The 20,823-nt window shown below is 36.3% G+C and overlaps 1 protein-coding gene and 1 pseudogene across 3 annotated transcripts in view; one reads left to right on the top strand and one right to left on the bottom strand.

Moving 5' to 3' along the window:
• CPNE8 (copine 8) overlaps positions 1–15,748 on the top strand; it is a 205,969-nt gene extending 190,221 nt beyond the window's left edge. For 2 of the 3 annotated variants that reach the window (XM_023515353.1, XM_023515354.1), the window contains 2 exons: positions 2,958–3,031; positions 13,852–15,575. In XM_023515353.1, coding sequence (XP_023371121.1) covers positions 2,958–3,031; positions 13,852–14,040 — 263 coding nt within the window. In that variant the 3' untranslated portion in view covers positions 14,041–15,575. Of the gene's footprint in view, positions 1–2,957; positions 3,032–13,851 lie in introns of all 3 variants that reach the window. The other variant, XM_003793531.1, reaches the window with a different exon arrangement.
• A 4,332-nt stretch (positions 15,749–20,080) lies between these two features.
• On the bottom strand, positions 20,081–20,574 carry LOC100953056 (annotated as a pseudogene).
• Between the last annotated feature and the right edge of the window lie 249 nt (positions 20,575–20,823).

The raw sequence follows: 20,823 nt of genomic DNA, 5'->3' as shown, positions 1-20,823 counted from the left end.
GACCCCTCCTAGTATATGTTTCTGGTTGTACATTTCTATGCAGAGCAGCAGGCACAGCGACTATCCTCATCCCCTAGCCCCAGATATTTATTTTATTTCTTTCTTTCATTCCCACTGAATTTGTTAAGGTTTTGAGGTTTGATGATTTACCATTTTCCTCTCTGAAGTGCTGAACTGACTGGAAAAAATATATATGCAGGAACACTCCGAGTAGCATATCAGCTTCATTTCTAGCAATGCAGACTTTGAGAATGTCGATTAACCTGTGGACAGAATCACCCTTCTCATTACTTTTTCTCCCTAAGATTAAATAACCTCAATCTTATCTCCAGGCTTCCTCCCTACAGAGGCAGAGCTTTGCCTGTTAAGTAAGCTTGCCACAGAGAGAAAATGCATCGGCCGTCAGGATGGGCTGCTTCTAAAGGAAGAGATTCAAGCTCAGTTCTTCATGCTGTTCTTAGTGATCCTATGGACTGCTTGGCTTTCCATGCAGAAAAGTCAGTGTAGATTGTAGAAAAAGATAAGGTTCCTCCCCCATAGAATTCCCTCTCAAAAATTAGGAAAATTTTCCCCTGGAAACATATGGACATGGAGTTAGGGTCCTACCACACCTGGTTTTGTTTTCACCGTGATTGAAGTTCTAATAGAATGGACAAAATTCCAGGCCTAGGGCGGCACCTGTGGCTTAGTGAGTAGGGCACCTGCCCCATATACTGAGGGTGGTGAGTTCGAACCCAGCCCCCGCCAAACTGCAACAACCACAACAACAACAAAAATTTCAGGCCCAATACTAAAAGAGTAGACTGTTCTGCTAGGAAACAATAGCTGCTTCTCTCTTTTCTTCCTCTTTAAACATGTATCTTCTCTCCATGGCTAAGAAGGAAAGGACAGGATATTCATATTCAATAGAGAAAAATCATTGACTTATAGTTAAATTGCTGCTCTCCTATCAGAAGAGCCTCTCATGGCACTTCCAAGTCTACCATGGATTGAGTTCATGTAGCACACACACAAACTGGCCATAGGTAAAGGCTGAAATCCAACTTGCACATTTTATCAGCTAACCAGAGAGATACAACATCTACACATTTTAACCTGAAAGACGTTGTTTTTATGGACAACCAATGTAATGTTTTGCCATCTCTTCTATGAAGGTACAGGAAAGAAGACTAAACTGTTAGATTAGTGTGTATTTCAATTCTTTATTTTAATAAGAACATTTAAAACCCCTCTGCATAATTTTCCCCAGTGATTTTTTTCACACCTAAATAAAGCAGCTGCATTAAGGAGAAATATTTTTCTAAGCAAGATTTCTTTATCCATAAAAGACAGTCAGGAAGCCCAATTAAAGCACCATTGGAACTATCTGCTTTGGTCCAAGTTAAGAGAAGGGGACAAATAGAAGGAATTCTAACTTCATCATGTCTCCCATGGCTAGTAAGATGTACAGATCTGGGTGGTGCCTGTGGCTCAAAGGAGTGGGGCGCCGGCCCCATATGCAGGAGGTGGTGGGTTCAAACCCAGCCCTGGCCAAAAACTGCAAAAAAAAAAAAAAAAAGAAGAAGAAGTAGTACAGATCTGTTGCTCATACATTTTCTTTCCCGATATCAGAGCTGATAGGAAACGGGCTTATAATCTTTTCCTCCTTGAGGACCATCTGGTCAGAAAACCCAAAGAGTGGATGTGACCCCTCCACCAGTCACACACTATTTCTCTTCTCCTTGCTATCAAAAGGATAGCCTCCCAGTCTCAGTGTCTGCAGTATTTTAACCCCACATATTTTTTTCTTCATTAATTGGAATGAAACACAAAAATGAATAGGATTGTGGAAAGAGAGACAAAATTACTGTCTAATTCTTATTTCCCATTTTAGACTGAGTGTAGGGTCACTATTACAAGTTACTAACACATTAGAGAATACATAGAGTTGGGAGGTCTCTGTGATTGCTGGCATATCACAGTGAATGCACAGTCATGTCTCAAAGTAATATGAAAATGTTGACAACAAATTTATATTCAAAAGGAAATCATTATTGAAAATATTTGCAAAAAAATAAATTCCCCCATTTATATCCCCAAGTAGTTAGGCAAGGAAAAAGGTTTCTGTGTTTGTATTTTGAATAATTAACTTTGATAATGAATACCTTTTACAGTATATGCTATACAGCATACCTAAGCAAATTACTGAATAGTGGCCCTCTGTCAATTCTGTATACTAGCATTGTTTCAGCTCAAATATCGGCTCATGAACATGTGTAGAAAGGTAAAATTGAAAACTATGTTTTTAGCCCAAATACTTTATTTAAGCATTGAAGAAAATAGTGAGAAATGTATTCTGAAATGAGCAGTATTGGGAGGGGGGGGCAAAGAGGCAAACATTATAATTGCAGGTGGCTCTCAGAATTAAATCTATCTATTAATTTTGGCTCTTCAGAAAAATCATATTTTATCCAACCATTTTAGGAGCAAAGAAAATGTCTCTTTTGAAAAAATTTTTCATAAAATAAAATTTGGGTAAAGTGGATGTATATAAATAGAGCTTTGTTGTAGAAGCAGTGAGAATGAAGATGAAGTTGTTCTTGAAAATTCTATGATGGTTAGGGCCAAGTTTCTTTAAAAGAAAAATTAAAATTTGATGGATTAATATCACTTGCCCAATCAGTCATATAAGCATATAACTAACAGTGGAGAGCCAGCAGTGTGGGGAGATGGACCAAAGACTATTCCTCAAGGCCTTGGCTCCGCCCACCTTTCAAAGGGTCTTGCCTGACTTGCCCACCTGTAAAACCTGCAGTTATATTTGGTGAAAGGAAGGAAGAAAGGAAGGGGTCACCAGCTTTTTTGCCTTTACATGGACAAATTGTGACTTCATATAATTTTCTTGTTGCCTGCATAGTTTTTGTATTTAGCTAAAATGTCCTGGAGTCCTGGATAAATGATTGTATTTTCTTTTCAAGCAATGGTCGAATTGGATGGAGATGATGTAAGAGTTTCCTCCAGAGGAAAATATGCTGAAAGGGACATTGTGCAGGTAAGAGACTAAACCTTTTTCTATTTCACTATTACCAGGAAATATCATTGGTATCTTTAATAAAATTAGAAGCTAGAAATATAATAGATGTGTAAATGATGTTTATCTATTCATTATTTAGTCTTCAATAAAACTAAACCTATCTCAAAGTGATATTCAGAGTACATGAAGTTAATAAAATTATACCAAAAATAACTATTATAATAGTTATAATATTAAATCTTATAATATTTATAAAAATGTTTCTGCATTTACCTCAAAAGTTTGGTTAGAAAAGTAGAAAAATGAATACTAAAATTATATGCATAATGTACACAAGAATTATATGTAAGTTTTACATATGGAAAATGTGAGAATCAAGACAAATCTTAAGCTAAGCCTATTATTCTGGTAATGAGTATAGAAAGAAGTAATAATAATACATATAGTGAAAATTTATAATTGAAAGCAAAGTGTTCATTCAACTGAGTAGTCACATAGAGTCTCCTTATCTTTTAAGAAGTCAGAAGGGAAAAAAAAATCTGTGAAGTATACTTTTTTAAATAGGGAAAAGAAGAAGGTCTGTATCATTTAAGCATGTGATATCAAAGTTTTAGAGGAACATGCAATGACCTTCAATATTATTTCCGAAATAATAACCTATATATTTACCTATAATGTAGTTATTAAGAAGTTATAATTTGGGATCACACAGAGTAGGGTTCTTATCCTGAATCCTGACTTTGCTACTGTGATAACTATCCTAAGCTTTCTAAATTTCAGTGTTCTGGGGAGGGGGTGAATAGCATCGTTGTTGAAGACTAAATTAGATAATGCATTTACAATACTTTTTTGAAAGAGAACTTAGTAACAAAAAACAAAAAAAAATGATTAAAATCCTTTGAGAAAGATATAATAAAATAATTTATAAATAGGATAATATAGGCTCAGTGCCTGTAGCTCAACAGCTAGAGTACCAGCCACAGACACTCTGCCAAACAATGACAACTACAACAAAAATATAGCCCGGTGTTGTAGCGGGCACCTATAGTCCCAGCTATTTGGGAGGCTGAGGCAAGACAATCGCTTAAAACCAGGAGTTTGAGGTTGCTGTGAGCTGTGATGGAATGGCACTCTACTTTGTCTCAAAAAAAAAAAAAAAAGATAATATAAAGAGTAATGCTGAGAAAGATTATAAAGCCTTCTTCCTCATTAGTCAGCAAAATTAAATTTTAAAATAGAAACATCTGTATAGTAGTTTTTAAAAAAAAAAGATTATTGAATATGATTTAAACATCTCAGCCTCAACACACTTGGTAGAATAAAAAGCACACACCCACAAATGATTAGGTTAAGAATTGCTGATCCAAAGAACATGGTAATGTGGTCATTTAAGATTCTCATGGTGGTTTTTTTTTTTTCATTATTAGACTCATGATTATTCACTTTTACCTCATCAGCACAATTATAGATCCAAGTAATTACACTTTATCTAAAAGCTTTCCATAATATCCGCTCATAGTTTCTAAAAAATCAAATTACGGCCTGGAAGTATGAATTTGAAGTCCTTTAGAATACATTATGTTGCTGTTGTAATGCGTCTTTCACAGAGTTAGCGGAGGCAAGCCATGTCTCACAGTTCATCTAAGTGCTTGCTCAGAAGAAATATGGTTAGTACTTTTTCCCTTAAGAAGTAGCTGAGATGGCTCACATCATTAGAATTTCCTTTAAGAGGACCAACATGTTGTGTTAGTGACAAGCAGCCATCATACCTATTTTTATTTATAAAATAAAGTGCTTGATCATGAAACTAATTTCTCAATAAATATGCTGAATTGGATAGAATATTGAGATAGGACCCAGGTGATCTATGAAATTTTCATTTTGTCATTCTGATCCTGGACAAGTCAATAACCTCTCCCAACCTTTGTTTCATCATCTGTAGACTCTAAATTCTTTCATCTTTGCTCTTATGATCTTGGGAGTCTCTGAGGAAGTAACAGACAAAAGACTTTGTGACCTGTCAATAGCATACGTGTATATTATTAGAATTATTTGTGTTCTCCTGTGAAAAGTCGGAATTCTTGAGGCCCATGCATCCCCATAAAGTAACACTGAGATCCTCCAAACTTTTGAACACATACAAGCAAACACTCACTACTGTACCACGTAAAGTTGAACTGAAGGAATGATGGGGTCTTACATATACTGAACAGGACATTGACATGTCTTTAGGAAACTATAAGGCCTCTGAATGATACTGACATCTTGATTTACAGTCCTACTTTTAGTTAAGGAGATTTGAGGGACTCTCTTCTAAGTTCATAGAGAAGTTTCTAAATGGTGAATGGTGTTTTCTAAATACCAAGCAAATCAATCACTGGAATATTATATTGTACCAAAGAATCAGTACCTTTTATCTCACATTCAATAAGATTAATAAACATTTCCATCATTAAATTCTCCAGGTCACACCAGTCACTAAAATGTTGTTTCAGTGAGATATTTTCAAGAATAAAAACATTGTTGAATATTTAAACTATGGGGGTTATAACGGCACAGCAAGAATCTTGTCAATCTTAGTATGGTTAGAAAATATCTGTAAAGAAACTGGCTAAAACACTCTTAGGCCCCCCATTTCTCAAGGGGTCAGAAAAAAGGTCAAGATGGCAAATAATGCCACGTAGCTGAGGTTCAAGCACACAATTGGGAGTAGGAGATGGAGTTATTATTCATATCAAATGTTAAATAGCTTCCAACTGTTTATATAACCCTCGTAATAATACTGAACTCTTTGTTAAGGGTTGTGTGCGGTGGGCAGGCTAAGAGCTGTGGCCTTACGTCACTCAATCTTCTGTTATTAACTTTGAGGGACACTTTGATTACTGCATTTTACAAAAGGAGACGAATGAAGCTCACTTCTCCTTGTATCTAGTCACACAGCTAATGAGAAGTCCAGCCAGGATTTAATCCTAAAAGGTCTGATTTTAAACTTAACATGTACATATTCCACACAACTGATTCTAAAACCTAAAAACACGGCACTTATGGTTCTCCGATCTAACCTTGGTGGTTGTCTTTAGCTGAACACACAAACATACACGATATTTATCTAGATGAAGTAACTTCCCATCACACTCTCCATGGTTCTTGCTTTTGTTTTCTGTTTTCATTTCACCTCATACCCTCTTCCCGCTCATCTGTGCTGATTGAAATCCTACATCTGAGATTTCTAGCCCTTCACGGCCTTCTCTTCAAAGTCCTCACTCCCGTCGCTGCACAGATTTCTTCCTTCTTCCAGTTTGTTCTCATGTCACTTGACAGCTTCCTAAAAGCACGGGTCATTCTTCATCTCATAGTTACTTCCAGATAAGGATCATGAGGCCTAAAATGGGAAATTAGACCACTTTTATGAAATTATTTAGGTCATAAATTGGTAGATTCAGATTTCGAACAGAGTTCTGATGCCAAAACTTGGGTTCTTTCTAATACAACATACCTACTGCCCTAAAATGCAGAATTCTAGTGAAAATAATTAGGATCTATCCCCCTGTTTATAGTGTCATAATGGCTAATGCGTTCACATCAGATTAATTCATTTGGGTTCAAGTAATGACTCTGACCTTTATTAAGCTTGATCTTGGGTAAGTTAAACTGTTTAGCCTCATAGCTAAATTCAAAATTTGTGCGGTTACTGGTGACTATTAAATGATTTGTACTAAATCTCTTAGCAAAAGGCTACCCAACTGCCAGTTGCTCAATAAATGCACCAAAGTCAGTATAGCATGTTGACACAGAAAATCAGAAGGTGTTTTTTTACGTCACTGTTTCGCAGTGGCTGTGCCCTCACATGTGGCGCTGTGGTTAGTCTTACTATAATCATATCTCACTCCCGTAAGATTTAATCTCCTGTGCCTGTAGGATAAATAGGAAGACGAATGAGTTCCTATGGTTGTCATTATAAAATTTAGAGAGTGATTTGCTTAAATCAGGGTCTATAAAGGCGTTCCATTTGTTTGTGATATGGATCGGCCATTGTGTGCGATGTAACGCCAGTCCTCCTGGCTGCATGTAGCTGCTGGCCAGCCTATCATTTCCTTAAAAATCATATTTAAATCATATTTTCCATTAAGAGGAGAATAATAACCTTAAAGGCTTAGACTTGAAAATCACTAATGGAGCTCTGCACAGTGGGAACAATCAAGCAAAATTGAGCAGAACAGCAACTAAAAGCCCATTTGCCCAAACTGATTCAAACTTGTTTTCACAAATAGGCAAAGCAAGCTGTCAGGGCAGCCAGGTGGAACGCTCTCATTACACTGGGTGGACGCTGAAAAAAGATGGGGAGTAACAAGGGTACCATATTTCCTACAGAAAATAATGCATTTATTGGTATTCTTTATATCAATGAGACAAATTAGTGCAAATCGATTTATTCTAAACTGAACATTATAAAGGGACACGTTAACTTGTGGCTGATATACCTGCATGAGTGTGTAGGAGTTATTTTGAACAAGATATCCACAGGTGAAGGGATCAAAAATGGGTGATTAAAAGAGACAGCCAACAAGGTGATCTGAGATGTTGAGTGGAAAACTGTGATGGTGAGAAGGATGTGAGGAATCTTCTGAGAAAGGGGGCTTATTTTGTTATGAAAACTGTAAGATTTGACACTCATACTAGGTAAAGGAAAGGAAAAATCACTTGTCTTTTTCATTTCTCACTTAGCAAGTACCTTGTGACCTGACAGAAGCAATGTTCATTCCTTTAGAAATGTTTCAGGAGTGTCCAGCCTTTTTTTGCTTTTCTGCCACACATTGGAAGAATAAGAGTGGCCACACGGTAAATACACAAACACTAACAAAAGCTGATTAGCACAAAACAAACAAAAACTGTACATGCTTTTGGTGATATCCCACACCACAGATAAGCAAAATAGTCCTCAAATAATCTGCATGTGGGTTTGCGGGCCACTAAGGTTGGACACCCCTGGTAGATCATCTAGGTTAGTGAAGAGGAAGTTCTCAACCTTTCTTTTTCCACTCCAAGTATGCATGTGGGTTGAAGTATATTCCTGTTCATAACAGTGACCTCCTATGACAGTGATTCTCCACCTGGGGGAAGGGCCTCCTAAGATTCAAGTGGCTTATGAGACATTGTGCCCGACCTAGGAAACCTAAAAGTGCTGTATACGCCCATCCTTGGTTGAAAACTAGGATTTCTTTCTTAGCCATTATTTATAAACATGTTTTTAAGATGAGTAGAACTGTATGTACTATAAGAACAGTGATTATGAGCCTTACTTTTAATATTCCAGAGTATAATAAAATTCTAAAAAGTCAATTTTAGTTTACCCCAATAAAGACCATTAGTACATCCCAGAGGACTTGATGGAAAAGTGAAGCAAGTGTTTTAAAATAACAAAACTCCAGGAATTACTGTTGCACATAAAATTATGTGTATAGTCCATAAATTTAAAAGAGATAAAATTGGTAATAATAACAGATTATATTTAATCTGTTGATATTAATGTCAACAGAAAACTATATTGACAAAATACTTTGTATATTGGCCATATAAATGTATAAATTGATGACTAGCAGAAGGAATGATGATAATAATAGCTATCACACACAGTACCTATTATGAATTGAATGTTTTAAGCATTTCTATCTTATTGATATAAGATAATTAAGCAGGTACAATTATTGTCATTTTGATTAATTTTGTAACCTTTTAAAATTATTTTTAATTGGCACATAATAGTACATTTTTGTAGAGTACAATGTGATTTTTCAAAATGTGTACATAATATGTAACGATCAGATCAGCATATTTGTTACTGCAGATGTTTATTATTTGGGGGGGTTGTAAACATTCAAAATCCTATTTTCTAGCTATTGGAAAATAAACAATAAATGATTATTAATTATACTTATGGCAAAGTGCTTTAAAACATTGGAATTTATTCCCCTTATCTGGATGTAATTTTGTATGCCTTAATATTGACCAAACTTTCTCAATTTCTCCTCCTCTCCCCTTCAATATTTCCCAGCCTTTTAGTAGCCGCTATTCTACTTTATACTTCTATGAAATTACTGTCTGCAGTTAGTTTATATGAATGAGAACATGTAGTATTTATCTTTCTGTGCCTAACTTATTTCACTTAATTCAGTGTCCTCTAGGCTCATTCATGTTGCTGGGAGTGACAGGAGTTTCTTCTTTTCCTTATGGCTGGAAGGCATTTCATTTGTCCATACATTACATTTTCTTTATCCATTCATCTGTTGATGGACACTTAGGTTAATTCCATACTGAGGCTGTTGTGAACACTGCTACAGTAAACACGGGGGTGCAGATATCTCTTCCACATATTCATTTCCCTTCTTTGGCTATATAATCAGTAGTGAGATTGCTGGTTCATATGGTGGTCTTATTTTTAGTTTATTAAAGTATCTCTGTACTGTTCTCTATGACGGCTATAATAATTTACGTTACCACCAACAGTGGGTGTATAAGAGTTCCCTTTTCTCTGCATCCTAACCAATATTTGGTATTTTTTGTCTATTTGATGATAGCTATAGTTCTGCCTTGGCTGATGATATCTCCTTCTAGTTTTGACCTGCACTTCCCTGATGATTAGTGATGTTTAGCATTTTTTTAAAATTACTTCTTAGCCATTCATTTGTTTTCTTTTGAGAAATGTCTACACAGATCATTTGCCTATTTTTAATTGGATTATTTGGGGGTTTGCTGCTGTTTGAATAACTTATACAGGATGGCCGTAAAGTTCGTGTGCGATTTAAATAGTTACAACTATTGTACATGAACTTATGACCACCCTGTGTATTCTGTTTAGTAATCCCTTGCTGGGTGAATAGTTTGTAAATATTTTCACTAATCTCATTTGTTTAGTTTCACTTTTGTTGCCTGTGTTTTGAAGTCTTATCCACAAAATCTTTGCTCAGACAAATATCCTGATTCATTTTTCCTATGTTCTTTTCATGCTTCATAGTGTAGGATTTTAATTTAAATCTTTAATCCATTTTGAATTGATTTTTTTAATATGGTAAGAGATTCTTCTGTATGTGAACATCCAGTTATCCCAACACCATTTATTAAAGAGAGTATCCTCTCCTGAAGGATACTCTTATCCCAACATTTTTGAGCATAGAGAGTAAAAAATGTCTAATGAGTTTAATGACCATAATACAGAATAAAGATAAAGAATCAAAGGTAAAACAGAAGCAGGTGAGATCTTCCCTTTCCATGGAGAAGTATCAACTGTAGTTCTTGGTGCCTTTGTCAAAAATGAGTTGGCTATAAATAAGTGGACTTTTTTTTTAGGTTCTCTATTCTGTTCCATTAATTAGGCAGGGTGTCTGTTTTTATGCCAGTACTATGCTGTTTTAGTTACTATAGCTTTGTAACATGTTTTAAAGTCAGCTAGAGTGATGTTCCCAGCTTTGTTCTTTTTGCTCAGGATTCCTTTGGCCATCTGATTACTTTCATGTCTTTGTATGAATTGTAGGATTGGTTTTTCTAGTTCTGTAAAGAATGTAATTGGTATTTTATAGGGATTGCATTGAATCTGTAAATTTCTTTGGGTAGTATGGTCATTTTAACAAAATTTATTCTCCTAATCCATGAACATGGAATGTCTTCAATATTTTGAATCCTCTTCAATTTCTTTCATCAGTGTTTTATAATTTTTATTGGAGAGGTCTTTCCCCTGTTCGGTCAAATTTATTCCCCTGTTTGGTTTGGTTAATTTTTTATAGCTATTGTGAATGTGATTGCTTTTTTGATTTCTCTTTCAGCTAATTTGTTATTGGTATAAAGAAACATACTGATTTTTGTCTCTCAATTTTGTACCCCACAGCTTTATTGAATTCATTTACCAATTTTGATAGTTTTCTCAGTGAAGTCTTTAGGTTTCTCTCTATATAAGATCATGTTTTCTGAAAACAGGTACAATTTGACTTCTTCCTTTCAGTTTGGGTATTCTTTCTTTTGTGTCATTGCTTTGGCTAGTTAAATACATAATACTGGGCATCCTCATCTTATTCTATTTCTTAGGGGAAAATTTTTCAATTATTTCCTATTCAGTATGACATTAGTTGTTGCTTTGTCATACATGACCTTTGTTGTGTCATATTCCTTACATACCAATTTTCTGATAGCTTTTATAGTGAAGGGATATTGAATTTTATCAAATGCTTTTTCTCCATCTATTGAATGATAAGGTGTATTTTGTCCTTCAGTCTCTTGATGTGGTGTATTATGTTTATTGATTTGTATATGTTGACTCATTCTTGCATCCCTAAGAGAAATCTCATCTGATCATGGTATATAAATCTTTTTGGTGTGCTGTTACATTTGGTTTGCTAGTATAATAGAACATTTGTAAGTTGACCACCTATTGGACCATAACAAACTGGGTCAACATTTGGAGGTGGTCAACATAAGGAACTAGGCCTATCACATACATGTGGTACATGTCTAATCTATGAAAATTAGATAAATTACAGTAGGGAGTTCTACCGTAAAAGGTAAGAGTCTTAGTCTCTTCTCTTGATGTGAAGAGAAACCGAAGTATTGGCAGTGCTACTGTTATTTGAGAAGGATTGGTTAGTTCTCTAAAAATTTGGTAGAGTTCAACACTGAAGCTATCTGGTCTTCATCCTTATTTTATAGAAGAGGAAGCCAAGGTAAAGAGTGGAAAATAACTTGCCCAAGATCAATGCAGGGAAGTCTTATCCCAGCATTTTTGAGCATAGAGGGTAAAAAATGTCTAATGAGTTTAATGACTGTAATATAGAATAAAGGTAAAGAATCAAGGGTAAAATAGAAGCAGATGAGATCTCCCCTTTTCATGGAGAAGTATCAACTGTTTGCCATAGATATTGTCATTTCCCTGAAATTTATTAGCTATATGCATTTTCAAAACAATGACCTTTAAAAAAAATGGTTTAAAGGGAATTACACGTTTACTAACTTTACCAACATCACTAAATGTTAACTTCTAAAGTGTTGGATACCTTTTTCTTATTAAATCCTACATTGATTTTCTGTTGATTTTCTGTTTTCTCATTTTTCTAAAGAGAGACAGTAAGTCGCAACTTGTTTTTTGCACCTCTTTGATTTTTTGTTAAAAATGTCAAGTCTTGGTGGCACCTGTGGCTCAAGGAGTAGGTGCCAGCCCCATATACCAGAGGTGGCGGGTTCAAACCCAGCCCCAGCCAAAAACTGCAAAAAAAAAAGTCAAGTCTTGTACATAGCTAGATTATGTGACTTCACAAAAAAGTTCACATCTACCTCATTCTCTTCTCAGCTGAACATTATATTTGTTGTTTTCTTTTTCTTACTTTCCATTAGCTGCCTTCTAGGGTAAGAGAAAGTTGTGTCATCATTTCAACATGAATTTCTAAAAGTTGAGATTTCTTCCTTGGTAGTAAGACAGATATGGAAAATTTTAGTCATGTGGGTACTTTTCTGGCTATAGTATGCCTTATTTTAAAAAGAAAGGAATAATAGTCTACTCTTCCTTTAAAAATGTCTGCCTTCTCTGCATAAAAGGTATTATACTTCCTATTTGATTTCTTAAAAATTTTAATTTGGTTTACCTGTAAGAACCTGAGCACTTTAAAAGCTACTCTCTAATAATAATTGTTTTCTACAAGCATATCTTGAACAACGTTAAATCAAAAGCAAGTTTTTCAAAATAGATTTAAAATGGCTATTTTATGAGATGAGATTTTTCTTTCTCTGGGAGGAAAAAATAATTTAGTTCAAACTTTTAAATATTATACTCAGAAATTGTTCAGCATCCTAATGTTTTCACTCTGCCTTTTCTTTGAAGGACTAAAATTACTGTGCTCCCAATTTACCACCATATTAACAGTTCCAGTCAGTTCCAAGTTGCTTCAAGAATCATCATGTCCCTAAAGGGAAATTGAACTAATGCCCTCAAATAGTGCAGTGTTTATTAACTTAAGTAACCCTTATAAATGAGAATGGAATCAGGCAAGCAGTCTATTGCAAGAGCATTTGGTGTTCAACTGATAAAGACTCTGACATAATTACTCACATAAAGATAGACCAATCATTTTTGTATGGTGTAGAACTAAGAAAGATGATATTTCAGTTAGAAATAACACCAAAATTTTATGCTGTTGTAATTTTTTTCAGGCTTTCCCAAATAATAGATATAAAAAAAGTCAACATTTGGGATAAGACTCAATGTACTGACTATTTCAGGTTCCTCTTAATAAAAACAGTGTGAATTTTATATTCATACTCCATGTGATTTGATGTCCTAGCAAAAATTAAAAATACTCTAATATGTTTAGGGCTCCTTAAAATATACGCTATATATATTTTTTACCCTGAATTGGGTAATATTTGTTTCTTACTCAGCATTGGGTAATATTTTTGTATCCGAAGTTGAATTAGGCAAGGGTTAACTCCATTTGACAAGAAACTCAGCCCCAAAGAGTTTAACTGCCCCATCCTATTAAGTTAGGTAAGTACAGAACCCCAAACTGCACTTAGCAACATAACAGGCTTATCAAGATCGAGGGACATGAGTTATGGAGGGAGAAAACAGAAAAGAAGCACATCTCTTTTGAAATAAACATAAATGATAAAAGTTTGGCTCCTGGTACAGCTATTTGTAGGTATTTCAAATACTGGTAAACTGTGTAACTGTCACCTAGCTCACCATTACTCTGGGCTTCTGGGATCCTCCTACAACCACGTGTTGACGTGTGCTGATGTCTGCGTTTGTTCCCTGGCCTGCTAAAGTCTATGAAGTAACTTTTTTCTCACCTCTGTTTTAGTTTGTGCCCTTCAGGGATTATATTGACAGAAGTGGAAACCATATACTGAGCATGGCTCGATTGGCTAAAGACGTCCTAGCGGAAATCCCGGAGCAGTTCCTCTCCTATATGAGGGCCCGAGGAATCAAGCCATCGCCGGCACCTCCCCCGTACACGCCACCCACCCATGTGTTACAGACTCAGATATGACCGTGCTCCCCAAGGCCACCGTTAACTCCACGCCAGTGAGAACTGCTGAGTCATGCTTTGCGCCTGGTGCTCTGTAATGAACCAGGGAATTAAGATCCTTTTCTCAGTTCGGTTTCAGCAGTCCTGGTTAATGTGCTTTCTTGGATCCAAAATTATTTCTCTTCCTAAAACCAAAACTGTAAATATGGTTGTTGCATGAGCAACAGAAAAAAAAATTGTTTAAATGCTTGAAGAAAAGTATGGATGTCTTCTCTGAACCTTTACATTTTTCTTTCGACAGAAACAGCTAATTTCCAATGTATTGGGAAAAAGCACAAACCATGTTTTTAACTCAAATATCGTCTTTGACTGCTCTCCGTCCAGGAAAGCAGTCTCTCCGTATCAATGTTTACATGTTACTACTTTTTAAATTTCAATACTTTTATAACTGTTCTTAAGAATAAGAGTTTTGAATATTGAATCCTTTGTCTTCTAAATTGCAATAGCTATAATCATAAGAGCAATATCTCTTTGAATGGCTGTCTGGACAAATACAATTGCAAATAACAGAAAGGGAAAATGCTTTCCTATTTTCTCGGTAACTGGAGTGTCGCAAGAAGCCACATCTGCTTAGCCCTCGGTTTCTCTGCCGTGTTTGCCGAGTTGGGGAGGTTAAGCTCGGCAGATGTGTATCCTGTATGAACATGCATTTTTCATGGAGTTTGGGTTCTAAATATAGAGGGCAGTCAGTTTGCGTTGGTAGAGCTAAGTTGAAATTATAAAAAGTCAAACATCGTGAACTCTAAATGCACAGAAAATACTTTGTGTACAAAGTAGCATCCTTATATTATACTGTTATTTAGAAAGACTGAAACCAAGAATATTTAACTGTGAACCATGTAGCAGACGTTTTCCACTTTTTATTCCATTATACCTTGTCTAGATATTTTAATTCAAAGGGATACTGGCTCTCTCGATTGGGATTCCTGTTATCACTGTTCCGTGTTGCCATGCAGGGTGCACAGGCTGGAAGTCTTTTGTGAAATTCCCAGTTAAATATATACAATCATGTGACTTAGTGCACAACACATTTGTGAAATAAACTATTCCTATCTACTGACCTGCCTGTTCACAATTAACTGTAAAGAGTTTTGCATGTACAGTTTTTACAAGAATTACAGTTTTGTGAAGTTGTGTCAAAATTGAAGCATTTCTTTAGAACAAATGGCCTTAAATTCTCACAGAATTCCTGGAAATGATTGTGAATTGCCTTCAAATAATAGAAAAGTGTATTTATTTTTGTGTGTGTACGTCAGCAACGTGACTGCTTTATAATATTTTTTCCTTATCGACACCCTATTTACTACTTGGTTCATTTCTACTCTATGTTGTTTGTTGTTCTCTTTGTTCCAAGTTAACCTAGGGTGACTTTTATAAGCATGAAACTATTTTACTAAAAAGAAAAATATATACATTCACATATCTACCAGTATCAGCGTTCCATAACTCTGTAATACTAAATGGTCCATTTTTAAGTATGTATTAAAATCTTTAAAAAGACAACGATCTCCTTGGTATATTTCATGTATGAATGACGTGGAGGCTGATGATTTTCTATCCTGAACTTAAAATATTTATGTCAGTATAATTTATTAACCTACAGATTTTTTCATTTACCTTTATTCATCGATCCCCCAAACAAAAGACCAATATTCTCTCCTTCTTGTCAGACATCAGTTATTTTGCTTGGAACTGAACCAGAGAAAGTGAAAGATCTAGAACTTCTTTTGTAAAGAATCGTGTTCCCAGACCTACTGGGAATAGATGACTAGGGATGAAACAATCTCAGTCATGAGTGTCTGCATGGATGAGAATAATAATCAGAAACTTATGTGATGTTAATTTTCTATGCAAGTTTAGAAAACATTTAGTTTCTATATTTATGCCATGAAGAGCTAAGACTAAGATTGAAGGGATTAAGTGATTTACCCAAGACACTGTAACTAGAGAAGAACTCATTACTGTCATGAAAATATTTGTTATAATCACTTAAATTTTATGAGTTGCTGTTAGGTATTGTGCAATGCAAAAAAAAAAATCCCAGAGGCATCCTCCATAAATTCAAATACCTGTCAGTCGTTGCATAAACAAACTAAGCACCAGGGACATCCAGGCTTTAGGATATGAGCAAGAAGAAAGATATTTATTGAGAAAGAATGATAGGTCCAATTTGTTAAGTTTACTGCAGACTTCTAATGAGTTTAAAGCAGATTTCTAATGAGCGCTCTCAAGAATCCTGAAGACTTGGGTTACTGGCCTTTCTAATCCTATCCCGTTCTCTATGATGAAAGCCTTTAACACTTACCATTTAACTTCAGGATGAACTCCCAGCCTTCTATTCAAGTATCTCTAGCATCTGGTCTTGCCCAGTTAGTGATATCCATTCCCACTGCTTTTCAAATGAATATCTGAATTATGCAGGCCTGCCTCATCCCTATTCCCCCAGCATGTGAAGTTCATGTGCATGCTGGCCCTGCGGTGTTCGCACTCTCACCTCTCCTCTGGCCCCTCGTCTGGTTTCCACCTGAGGATACCCTTTGCATGTTCCCCCATAGCCCCAACTCCTCTTAACCATTTTCATTCAAATCTTCAGCTAACAATAATCAGTACCTTTGATGAGCTAGTCTTTGCATTGCATTTTAGCATATTCATTACCTCATATTATTTATAAACTATTTTACCTTGTCTGGGGCATCTTGTCTCCCCATCCTTAGAGAATAGGATTTAACGGAACCTGGATAGGGGCAAATTTTAAAAGCTCCAGTTGCTACAATTAAAGACTATCAGATGACTCAATTGCTCCTTTTAAAATTCTCTCCCGTAACATGCAATACCAGGAGTTCAGAGGAGATGGCTGTGACTCTGAGTGGTGGTGGCATCTGAGGGAGGAGAGGGCACTTGGAATTAGGGTTGGGGCATAGTCCATTCCATTCTTCAGACTTAGTAAAGATAAGTAGGTGGACTCACACACTTATTTTGACTTAACTTCGTCTTAGTACATAAAGAGGTATCTCTCATAAAGACAAGGTTGATGTGACTATTTTTTTTAGAGGACCTGTAGCTGCCAAAGATTTTACTGAAGAGTGTGCATTTTCCTTTTGGCTTGTGTGAATTTTAATCATATTTGCAATTGACACAGAATGGCAAGATACTTAGTAACTCACTTATAGCAAAGAATAATTTTTGCCATTAGCATAAATTAGACATATTTCCTGATAAAACAGAGATGAGCTGAGGATCAAAAAGGTTTCCCTTGAGTCCAGATGATATTACCCAATGAGGAGGGAAAGTATGGAAACCGACTTGTAAGAAGTCACGCTTGTGCAGAGCTTTCCCATCAATGCGTTACGGATAATTTACAAATGCACAACTTGTAGACAGGCTATAGGTATACACCTTGGGATGGTGCATAGTGCCTGGAGTAACTGACCTCCCAGCCTGCAGCATCTTCATTGGCTAACTTCAGGATATCTTTCAAATACTCCCATTTTTGAAATGTATTTTTTCACTAAGAAATATAGGGAAGCCTGGCATTACATATAGAGATTATTTAATAAATCCTCTCTGCTTACAATAAGTTCGACCTTCAATTATTTTCTTCTTTTATTTCTTCATATATTAATACTCAAATTAAATTGAAAGGATATTCCACATACAGTTCCATGGCAAATACATTACAAAAAGTAGGGTCCAGAAGAATAAGGCATGAGTGTCAGGACAATTTTGCTTAGGTTCATTGTGTATATATTTTTACATTACAGTGTAGATATTTTGAGAAATTTCTTTTGGCCTTTCCTTCTACATAAACATTCTGCCACCCAAAGAAATCCATATATCACTGGATGACCCAGAAAGCATCAATGTACGGAATTGAAGGGATTCAGAAGTGTAGGTTTTGTTCTAGAAATAAACACGATTCTAGAAGACTTCCCCTTCTCCTCGACATGGCTGTGCCCCTCACCCCACTTTTTTTTTTGAGACAGAGTCTCACTTTGTCATGTTCAGTAGAGTGCTGTGGCATCATAACTCACAGCAACTGTTAGGCATAAGTGATCCTCTTGCTTCAGCTTCCCAAGTAGCTGGGACCACAGGCACCCACCACAACACCTGGCTATTTTTAGAGATGGGGTCTCGCTCTTGCTCAGGCTGTTCTCAAACTCCTGAGTTCAGGCAATCCACCTGCCTCAGCCTCCCAGAGTGCTGGGATTACAGGCATGTGCAACTGTGCCCAGCCCCTCTCCCCACTCTTACCCAACATTCCTCCATTTGCTCTACGGAGACCTGAACATCATCTAACAATAGGCAAAGGCTTTCACATCACGAAATAGAGGGATGTGGTGAGATAAAAGACATGCATGTTTTAAAAACATAATTCTTTGTGCCACGATTTCTTTTCCCTGAAACTTTCTTCATTAGATCCTTTACCTAAGATAACATTTTAAAGAGAGAAGACTTGGTACATCGTGAGTGTACAAATCCTGAAAGGGCTTCTTTTGGAGATGGAAGAGGGGAAATAAAGAAGCAATCAGGTAAGGTCTGCCTCCTGGAGTCGTTGCCTAAATTATGTTTAGAGCTGTTAGTGGATGATTAGCCTCGCAACATTCACATCCCAGATCTCAAGTTTTACAACCTAGAGTAAGAAGGCACCAAATAGAAGTACATATTTAATAAAGAGGAGTGTAAATACCCAAAACAAGTTTGTTTGTTTGTTTGTTTTTCATCATTTACATAGATGTTTAAGCTCTCACACTAAGTTTATCAAGCTAGTGAACACTGACAGATTATTTCTTCCCTAGAACTATAACCACACACTCCCAGACATGGGAACTAACATTAGTACCCATCCCCATTTTATCAATTACATAATAAAACAAATTATCAAGTACCCAATTATTAAGTTACGCAGCTCAAAAAGCATAAGTAAAATATTAGATGTCTGCTCAATTCATTAGCAGAAAACCAGTTTTTTTTTTTTTGTAAGAGGTTGAGAAGAGAAAGAAAAAAAAATCACACTTCAAACAAAAATAAGTTGCTAACTACTTCTGATAAGTATGGGGAAAAATTATAAGAACTTCAGAAATTTTATGATTAAGAATCATTTTAGCTACAATGAACAAAAGCATCTCTACCTTTTAAAAATATTTACTGAATTAAAGAGCATATTTCTGCATGTTCTACAAGATAAAGGCTACATTTTGCTAAAAATATTTAGTAGCCCCCTCCCGTTTTTTCTTCAGGCCCCTCCCTGTTAAGCTGCACCTCAGCATACAAACATTAAAGTACCTATAAGGGTTTTTTATTCGTTTGAAGACAGTAAACACATGTGTTTTTATAAACTTTCAAAATGGAGTGTGTGTTTTTTTTTATAACAGCACAAAATGAGAGTTACTGTAAGACATTATGTAACCACTCTAAGACTAGGCAAAAATCCCAAACAAACAAACCACACAAATCAGTGGTTGAGCAAACCTGACGTGTACTGGTCTAAATGCAGGAGGTGTAAACACTAAGTGAGCAGGCGAATAACCCATGGGCCTTCCTTCAATGTCTGAAATGGCTGGATAAACCACACAAGGGAGAGTGTGCCTCGTTCCTGGGATTTTAGTTCTGTCCAATACTAAAAATATACAAATATTGTGTTGGGTATTTGGGCACCTAATCTTTCTAAATTTCTTATATATTGATAAGATTCTGGCACGGGAACAGATTTAAATAAGACATAACTCAATAATGCCACATGATTTCAGTAACGGTCAATCAGATAAGAACATGTAAATGCCAAACAGCAAGAATCTTTTGCTAAGTGTCCAGAAAGGTTGCCTGTAACCCAAACATAGAGGTTGCAATTCTGTGAAGCTTGTGGCCTTTGGAAACTGCTTTGCAATACTCCTACGGAAGCTTCATTAACCAAGCCAACGTGTTGGCTGATACATGTACATATGACAAATTAGGTCGTCTCTCAAGTTTTACTCCCCAAGCGATAGCATCAGCCACCCCAGTTCTACTGAACACAACAATTGTTTCAATGAGCACTGGCATCTTGAAGCACAGCCACATCTTAGGACAATACTTCTCCAAATATAAAAGTCGCTTGCTAGTAAAAGCTCCCCACCGCTTTTGTCTTATGAACTGTGCTGCGTCTTTGTATTTCACCTTCAATTAATGCAACAGCAACAAGCAGGAAGCTCTCCCCAGGCCTGCAGCACAATGAGCAGCAATATAACAGCCAGGTTCTTCACAAAACTTGATCTTTACAAGACTGAACCAGTCATCAGCAATCTGATTAGACGGTGGTGCACCATCACCAAAAGGCCAGCCGAGAACACGGATGCCTTCTTTCTCCACTAGAGTAGTGGCATAAGGTGCTACGTACTCTTCCTGTTGTAATCACTCCGTACTTCCTGCTTAAGGTCGCATTGCTTAGATTGTGTGCAATAAGACATCTCATGTTCTGTATGTGACTTCTACAGGAGCTGGGCGGCTCATTCGAGCCATGTTAATTTAGTTCAAAAACACTCAATAAGGTGAGGAATGAATTTAAAAAATTAAATACCAGGAATGAAGCAGAGAAACTGAAGCCTAGTTCAATCTACTGCACTTGAAATTCTCAGTGCTTTGAGGATGAAGTGGGAAGTAATGATAAAAGAAATGAACCTCCTACCAAGAAGCAGCAATTCTTCAATCCCGTGTTACCGAGGCAGCAGAAAGGAAGTGCACTGAGGCCTACCCTCCCCAGGCCAGAAC

Source organism: Otolemur garnettii, unplaced genomic scaffold, assembly GCF_000181295.1.
Source record: "Otolemur garnettii isolate 467f Iridium unplaced genomic scaffold, OtoGar3 scaffold00070, whole genome shotgun sequence".
Lineage (NCBI taxonomy): Eukaryota > Metazoa > Chordata > Mammalia > Primates > Galagidae > Otolemur > Otolemur garnettii.
This window is presented reverse-complemented; position numbering and strand designations above follow the sequence as displayed.